The sequence below is a fragment of the Tupaia chinensis genome, unplaced genomic scaffold, assembly GCF_000334495.1.
Source record: "Tupaia chinensis unplaced genomic scaffold, TupChi_1.0 Scaffold147369_1, whole genome shotgun sequence".
Taxonomy (NCBI): Eukaryota; Metazoa; Chordata; class Mammalia; order Scandentia; family Tupaiidae; genus Tupaia; species Tupaia belangeri.
Window position 1 is genome coordinate 312,637 of NW_006207220.1, and position 9,195 is coordinate 321,831.

The window sequence follows — 9,195 nt, forward strand, 5'->3', positions numbered from 1 at the left end:
CCCCCCCCCAAAAAAAAAAAAAAAAAAAAATCCTGACCAGACCCAGAAAGTCCCTCCCCAGGCTGCCCCCTCACTCACCGATCTGGATATTGTTGGGGAAATTGGCACCTACTACCGCGCCTAGGAAACCGGTGCAGAAGAAGGCAAAAATGTGCTGCATATTCCTTTTTGCATTGGCGAGAAAGAAGCCCAGGTCCAATCATAGATTTGGTGTTTCCCCCCCTTCCCTTTATTCCTCTCGCTGTTCTGCCTATTCTTTTCCTCCTGCAGTTCCTTCTTTCCTTGCTTGCTTCCTTCCTTCTGCAAGGTTTGTCTGTTTCCTTTGGAATCGGAGCACTTAAACGGCAGCGTTAACACCAACTGACAGCCAGATTAACTGAGCACGGAAAGAGAAGCCCGTCCTCATGCTAGCTGGAGCGCTCGCTCCCCCTCTCCTCGCCTCTCCTCTCCTCTCGCAGCCTGCCTCTCTCTCCCTCCCTTGCTCTGTCGCTCTCCCCCTCACACTCACACAGGCGGCAAGCTCTATGCTAACACCACCCAGCCAGCTCAGAGTTCCACAGCCGGCCTCTTCTACCTATCACCCCCTGGCTCCCTGTGCCTGTCTTCTTCTTCCTTTGTGTGTGGGGAGGGAGTGGGTGTTATGTGATGCTTGGTCATGCAAAGGGCAACCCCACAGTCCCCTTTACCCTCCCACCTTCCTCTGCTCTTTCTGCCCTCTCCTCCAGCTGCCACCAGCCAGGCCTCTGCTCTGTGGGTTCAGTTGCAAGTCAGTAGGTGGCAGGGGGTCCCCACAATCATCCTCCCACCAGCCGCTTGATCTAGGTCACTTTTTCTAGGAGTGCACGGGCTGCGCTGGATATATCTCCTGCACTCCACTGGCCCAATTATTTCTACAACTAATTCCTGAGGGGAAGACCCTAGAAATCCCTCCTAGGAAATGGAAACATAAAAATTAAAAAAAAAAAAAAAAAAGGCTCTTCCCTCTCCCTCTCCCTCCCTTCAATGGACCCACACAAAGACCAACAACAGGAGGATCCTGAAATGACTGGCAGGTGTCTTGACTTGGCTATTTGGTAGTCCCTGTCACCTTTACAAGTGAAATTGGTGATCTCTTTTAAATCCTAGGCATTTAAAATAGGCCCCCTTCTCCCTTTCCCTCCTGCATTCCACAGGAGTCTATAGCATCAGAATTGTGTGGGTGTACAATAAAGACTAAGGATACTTACACAGAGCAATTACATGAGTCATTTTGCAGGGATTCTAGTGAGAGGATCTGGGCTTCTTTCACATCTCTCTGGATGCTGGTCATGTCTGGTGTAAAGTGGAGCTCCATGGACCTTTGTGGACGAGGGTCTTGGCTGAGATAACCTGCGGTGAGCACGACTGTATTCAGGGACGTAGTGTGGGTTGCAAAGCAGCAGTTACCAACAGCCACAGACCATTTTGCAGTTTATGAAGCAACTGGACAGTGTTATCTCCATCCATCCTCCACCAACCTTGTCACATGGTCATGAGTCCTATTTTACAGATTGAAAAACCCCAGGTTTTAGGAATGGCATTATAAAGACACAGTCCTACTAAGATACAAGATCTGGCCCATCAACTTGAATGCTCTGGGCATCATCAATTGAATTTCAACCCAAATAGGCCATTTTATCCAGAGATTCTTCACTTCTCTCACCAAGACTGCATCTCTCTCTCTCTCTCACACACACACCCACACACACTTGTATGACAGCTTAGATTTGCAAAAAGAAGTCTGACCACATTCCGTGGAGCCCCTGAACAAGGAGCAAATTTGATGGCAGAGATTTTGATTTCTTACGTTCTTCCACACGTTAGTTCATTAGTGCAATGATTTTTTAAAATTATTTTTCTTAACTTTATTTTACTTATTTATTTTACTTTGATCAGAAAGGGACAGAGTGAGAGAGAGGAAGAGAGAGAGAGAGGGAAAGTGAGAAAGCAAGCCACCAGGTCCGGGACTCCAACTGCAGTTGGCCACATGGGAGTCCAGCACCTTTAACCACTACACCACCTGCTGGCCCCAGTGCAATGATTTTTAAAGCTAATATTTATTTTCTATGTTCTGGGTACCATGCTTAGCAATGCGTGCACATCATTTACTTGTACAACAACCTCTACATTAGGTGGCCTCATGCCCATTTAATAGATCAAATAACTGAGGACTAAAAATGTACCTACATGTTCACTGGTAACAAGGAAGAAACTGAAGATTTAAACACATGAAACCATCATCAGGCCCAAGCTCTTAGCCCTTAAGTCCTTAGGCACTAATAGCAGTAAGCATTGAGCATGCCATTCCAAAGGGTATGAAAGAACAAAATCAGGAAAGATCATTTCTAAGGTCCCTGCCAACACTGGGTCTGTGATTCAATCACTCCATCTTATAATTTCTCCATTTGCATTTTTTGTCTCTTACTATTTTGAATGGTACCTGGGGATCTTTTAAGTTCTCTGAGCTTTATGCCTGGTAATAATAATAATTAGGCTGTCACTAAAGGCTTCACACTTCGCTGTCACCTTTCAGAGAAAGATCTCAAAGCCCTTTACAGGGATTAATTAGCAAAACCTCAACACCCACCTGTAATAGGTAAGAATTGCTTTGCATACTTTGTAGGGGGAGGGGACTTAAAGAAGTCAAAAGATGCATTTTTCTCTGATCATTGTAAATCTCATAGACAGACAGATCTTGCAAAATTATTGTTTCGTCACTGCCCTGCTCAATATGCTCACCCCTTGGCCCATTAAATACATAGTTGTTCAATGATTAAATAAATATGGAAATTACACATTTGAAACTTGGGCATCTAGGTCAAATTGCATTCAGGTTCAATTATTTATCCCATTTCTTTCTAAAATTCTCTTCAATTCAATTTTTGGTGGGGAAGCCACTCAGTATCTGACATGGAGGCAGGAAGATATGGAAAGGAATCAGACACAGTCTTGGCTCCAAGGCAGGTGGATGTGGTCGAAGAGGAGGACAGATGAACCCAGCCAACTGTCATCCAAAGCAGACCCTGACAATCTAATAGAGATGTAAACATCACCATAGGGGAGCCAAGAAGGAAGCAGCCAGTCTGTCTGGCCGTGGGGACCCAGCAAGACTTTGAGAGAGCTGGGCTGTGAAGGATGAGGAATTCACAGGCAGGGACTGAGGGCTGGGGGAGGACATGTAAACACAGGGAAGAGCACCAGTGAGGGCTGGAGGCAGGAGAGGCTGCCATATGCTCTGGGAGCCTGGGGCCTGTGCTACACAATTAAGAAGTGGGGGTAGGGGAACATGACACCTACGGGAGGTCTGGGCCAACAGTCAGAGGCCACTAAATACCTGGCAGGCAATGGAGAGCTGCGGACTGTGTATGAGAAAGAAAAGAACGGCTACTGGTGGATAGTGATTTCCTCATTTTCCCAGCCTCAAAGATTAGAATTACATACCAGACGTCTTCGTTTTCCTAAGTAACCTACTCTGATGCTGTTCTTCACTGGTTTGTCATGCTGTCTCTCCTTATTGCCCCAAATCTTGTTGGCCTTGTCTAATGTCAGCCTTGGAAGACTTGACTCTTCATAGTCTGTTGCAATTGATGGCAACCGAGCATTACAGATCTGTGACACACTGATCACACAGCACGTGTGCATCCATCATCTCATTTTATCCTTCCAACAACCCCACGAGGACAAGCATTAGAGCCTACTTTACGGATTAAGTAAAGCTCTAAGTAGTTAGAGAGTTAGCTTAAGACAGTGATTTTTTTCAACTAACAGTGATTTTTCTACTCCAGCAGATACTTGGCAATGTCTGGAGACATTTTTTGTTTCTCACAACTGGGGAAGTGTTACTGGTATCTCATGGGAGGAGATCAGGGATAATACGAAACATCCTACAATACACAGGATGGCCAACCTACAACAAAGACCTATTGGATACAAAATTTAAATTGCACTGAGACTGAAAACGCTTCCTTATGGGGACTTAGCAGCAAGGATACCGGGGCTAGACAACCAGGGCCCTGTTCCAGCCTCCCTCCCCATGATATGACATCGAAGAAAGATTAGATGTACATTTTTTAAAAAGACCTTCCATTTTAAAAGGGGATACCTGAAGATAGGTTCCCCTTAAATTCAAGATTGAGTATCTAGTGGAGGGACTCCAGGGAGTTGACAGGCCAGTGGAAAAGTCCTCTGAATGCTATTCAAATTGTGTCCCAGAGATGGCATGGCACCAACTCTCAGATCAATGCTCCCAGTTCATAACTTTGGCATACTTTAAGTTCTATTACCTTGTAACCAAAATAGCCTAAGATTTGCTTATTTGGCTTTGAGTTTACACTGCAAATCAAGAAGGATGGGGTTGGGCAGGGATTTCAAATTGAAATGCCCTCCTTGAGCCAAGAAAGGAAATCAATGAAGTGAACTGAATTGGCGAGAGCACAGTGAGGGTAAGGAGAACGAGAAGGTATATGCCCTATCAAAGATGGCTGCAGATACTCAGTCGTGGCTGATTGTGACCATAAGCAAATATAGGTTCAGGGAGGTGAGATCTTCATTTCTTTTTCCAAGCAAAAGTAGAAATATGGATTGTGTGTGCATATTAAGTACACATTCATTGTACGGGCTGGAAAGGAAATGGGTAAGGGTTGTGTCTCTGAACTCGACCGGGTTCCCAGGTCATAGAGTACCTGTGGAAGCCAGGAGACATGAGTCCAGCCATCTGTGCAATTTCAATCTGGGGCTACGTCCATTTTCTTTCTGTGCCTCTGTTTCCTCAGCTATAACTGATGAAATTTCTGAAGCAATTGCTCTTGACGCTTATAGTTCTGACATACTGTGACTCCATTAGACAGCAGAGACTGAGAGGAGAAAGAAAAAGAGCGGGGATTATGTTTGGGTGTTTGGAGAGACCTGGTCTCTCCCACCTCCTATTAACTATAGCAGTGGGATTGGTGGGATTCTTCCCTCTTTTGACTTGTGTCTCTGTCCTTACAATGTGGGGGTTGTGCCAAGGTTTCTTCTGGCTTGAACATTTTAAACTTCCAGTCTGAAACAATTCAAGGGGGGAAAACACCATCAAATTTATGATCTGAGAACAGATCGCTGACAGCTAACAACCTGGTGAAAATGCAATCAGAGAGAGCTTACCTCTGTGGCTTTATAAAGTCCCCATTTTTTAAAAGATATTTAAAAAAAATAATAACGATAATATTTTCATGTTTTTCAGCACTATTCATACAGAAGTCTCCCAAAATACTCCACAGACTGCGTGTGGTGAGAACACACCCCAAAGAATGTAATTACCCACCCTGGAGTTTTGCCAGGTTTAACAGCGTTTTCTATTTTTTTCCCCCTTTTTTCATTCTTCCCTCCCCTTCTCATACAAATGACAGCATTTTCATAAGTCCTCAGCATTACTAGGTAATTAGGGAGCAGTGCAAGTTCTGGAAAACACCCCAGGGCAGGATCAATGCCTGAAAAAAGTGGGCTATTCCAGGGGGAAGCTCCTATGCAGCACCATCATTCCTGGGAGAAATTGGAGTCACTGAGGCACTGATAATGCCTCTAAACCAGCAGTACCTTCAGAAAGGCCACCCGGGCAATGCTGTCGAGGGCAAGTGTCCATGGTGTAGGCTTTCTGCAGCTCTGCAACTCTTCTGGGAGATCCTGCAGCTCAGCCGTCCTGGTCTAGCAGGCAAGAGAGCCAGACTCTCCTTACTATCCTCACCAGATGGGGCATTTGGGGTGAGTCATTTAACCCCTTTGCTGTGGTGTCTCCTTCTATGGAGTGGGGATAATGAGAAGGTTTATTTGAAGGGCTCATAAGAGAGCATTCCTGATGCTGCATGGGAAGGGCCTGGCGAGGTTGCAGACACACAGAAAAGACCCTGCCAGCCAGTACTGTATGGAGGTGTGGAATGCCATTATTGCTTACTGGCTACACTCCAGCTTCATTCTAGCATTGGAGGCTTTCCATGTGGTTCCAGTCTACTCTGAAATCTTGTCCTAGAGCTCAGTTTGCCACTCTTCTCTACAGTCTATGTCATTTCCTTCTACCTTCAGAACACTTGGCCATTGGGAAAAGACAAACTTCTGATGCTTCAGTCCCCAACCTGTTCCTTCCTCATCCCTTGCACCATCCACCATAGCACCTCCTTCCCCCACCCCCTCAGTCATCATGTTGAGAACTCTCCATTCAACCCATCAGCAATAACCTGAGTGTTGTGTTAAAGAGTCCAACCACAACCCACCACCTCTCAGTGCATGTCCGTGTACCTCCTTCTCTCACTGACCCATGTCAATCTTTATCAACTTCTTTCCACTCCTCCGAACCCCCCTAGCACCCCCACCTTGCCACCCCCTACCATCATGACATAATTTGTTCTCTATATAGCACCCAGAGCGGAACCTTTAAAAACAGAAGTTCAATCTTGTCATTCCCTGGCTTTAAAATATCCCAGCAGTTCACGTCATACTTAGAATAAAATCTAAAATCTGGCTGCAGGCGGCTTCTTCAACCCACTTTCTATACCCCTCTTTCCTTGCTCTGTCTGCCCCAGACATATCGGCCTTGCTGCTTTGAACACACTAAATGTTATTTTCTCAGGCCTTTTGCACTTGCTCTCCTCACTGTCTGGGAAGCTCCTCCTTTCTCTTCAGGCTCTGCTCAGACAGTCTCTTACCATATCTAAAAGAGCTCCTCGCCTCCTGCCAAGATTTTTGTCTGCCTTACCTTACTTTACTTTTCTTCCCAGCATTTACCACTACCTAATTGCATTATATACTTATTAATCATTTGAGCTATTACTGAAATGTGTTCTTGATCACTCTAATGCTCAGAATAGCGTCTCACACATAGTAAGTTCTCCATAAACACATGCTGAAAGAATGACTGCTGGTTCTTCTCCTTTCCAGAAGTACCCTTATTTCTCTTTGTCTCATTCTGACTTTTCAAGACACAGTTCAATTCCCATCTTCTACAGAATGCCCCCTCCACACTGATTGTTGGCCTCTCTGAGTATCTGTGTTACTTATCATCACTTACTGATTTTACTTGATATTTAACTTCATCCTTCCTGCATGACTTTCAGTCCCTTAGGGAGCAGGAATCATGCCTATAATAAGAGATTTTTTTTTTTGAACACTTACTATTTATCAGGCATAGTGAACCTCATTTCATGTGATGTTTACAGAAATAAACATTTATTAGTGGGGAAAGGGCTCAGCCAGGTGGTGTGGTGTTTAAGGTAGCTGGATCCCACATAGCTGACTACAGAGTTCGAGTCCCAAACCTGGTGACTTGAGAAACACACTGGGAGTGTGTGCTTGGCCAAAATCCCAAGAGGAGAGAGGAAGAGACGGGATTATGTTGTGGTCATCTCCCCTGGGGGTTGCTTTCTCACATTCTCCCTTTCTCCCTTTCTATCTCTTTTTGGTGAGTGCAAGCACTATATAGCAAATTAAAAAGAAAATAAAGTGAAGGAAGAAATGATGGGGGAAATTACATTACTTGCCCAAGCTTATACAGCTATTTAGAGACAGGACTAGGATTTCAGTCTTTATCTGACTGTTTTCCAAGGCTGGTTCTCTTAACCACTATCTTATATTGTCCCAAAGGCCATGCTTCTTAATTTGTCCAATTTATATTGAGCAGATCCTTGACAATATGGACAATACTTCCAGAGAGGTAAAGGGCCTTGCTTCAGGACACATGACCTGGCACAAACTCTTCATATTTAATACTTCATCCTGTTATAGCTCAGTCATACTATTCTCAGGAAGAAGCTCCATGAAGTCATTCATAAAACATGTGTAGGATTTTGGTACGCATCTTGAAAGAGAAGAAAAATCTTTGTTTCTCTTCCTATGTCTGGCAGCCTTTTTAAAAAATTTATTTCTTCCATGAGAAACAGAGGCAGAGAGAGGGAGATACTGAGTGAGGGTCTTTCATGCCGTGATCCACCCCCAGTCTCAGCTGGTCTGAATTATGTGTACCTGGTGAACTCAGGAAGATTCTAGAATGTGTATACAGAACTTTCCTGGTGTGGGTCCAGTTACATTGTCACTGCACTGACATGATAGAAGAAGGCCTCTTGGCCCTCTTTGATAGAGGTCACATGGTAATTATAGAGCTTATTGCAGTCCCACCCACCCTCATGGCCAAAGGCAGATTTTTAATCAGTTTTCAGGAGACTTGAAACATAAATGATTCTAATTGACTGTCATATTTCTAGTATTAAATTTTGCTGCTTATGTAACCTCTAGCCTCTCCTTTATTACTTTAAAAATCACACAGAAGAAAAAAAAAGAAGGCTAGGGATAAGATATCTCTTATATGGGAGAGAAGCAGGTAGAATATTAAAGTTGGAAGGAAATTTTGAGATCATCATGTTCAACATCTTCAATTTACAAATAAATAGGATCTCCAAAAGGTTAAGTCATTTGCCCTGGATCATCCAGCTAGATTGTGACAGATTAGGGACTTGGAACCCAAGCTCCACTGTGTGAGAAGTATAGTTCATGCATGTTGTATCACAGTGAGACCTGATACAAGGCTCATTTAATATGTGCCAAATGTCTGCACTCTATGGCAGAAATTGAAAGATTGGAAGGTGTAGTAGCAAGGAGGGCAACTGAAGATACGAGAAATAGTATAGGATGGGGTGGGTAATAGGGGGAGGAGGGAGGGAATTAGGGAAAAAAGCGTTTAGCAGAAACAAAAATGAAAAGTTATCTGTTAATGATAATGTGCATGGTAATATCTATGACTTGACTACTATGCACTATATTCATGCTGGGAAAAACCATTCTGTGGGCTATAAAGATGTACGATGATTGAATATATTTTTAAAAGGCTCATAAAATTATGACCCAGGGCTGGCTCCATGGTCTAGTGGTTAAGAAAGCTAGATCCCACATTGCCAATCATGGTTTGAATTCTGATCTTGGTGACTTGAAAAAAACACTCTGGACACATGTGTATGCATGTGTGCTTCAAATACTGACAGAATGGAGGAGAAGGGATTGCAGTGTGGCCATACGCCATTGAGTATGCACTTTTTCTCTTTCTCATTCCCTTTCCCTCTTTTCCTTTTTCCTTTCTCTCGGATAAGCACAGGCACCATCTGGTAATTTAAAAAGAATGAGAAAGAAAGAAGGAAAGAAAAAGAAAGAGAAAAAAGA

At 43.9% G+C, this 9,195-nt stretch overlaps 1 protein-coding gene across 1 annotated transcript in view; it reads right to left on the reverse strand.

The window, feature by feature from the left end:
• Window positions 1-691, reverse strand: part of GRIA1 (glutamate ionotropic receptor AMPA type subunit 1) — a 298,513-nt gene extending 297,822 nt beyond the window's left edge. The window contains exon 1 of the mRNA XM_006169676.2: window positions 79-691. Coding sequence (XP_006169738.1) covers window positions 79-160 — 82 coding nt within the window. The 5' untranslated portion in view covers window positions 161-691. The remainder of the gene's footprint in view (window positions 1-78) is intronic.
• Between the last annotated feature and the right edge of the window lie 8,504 nt (window positions 692-9,195).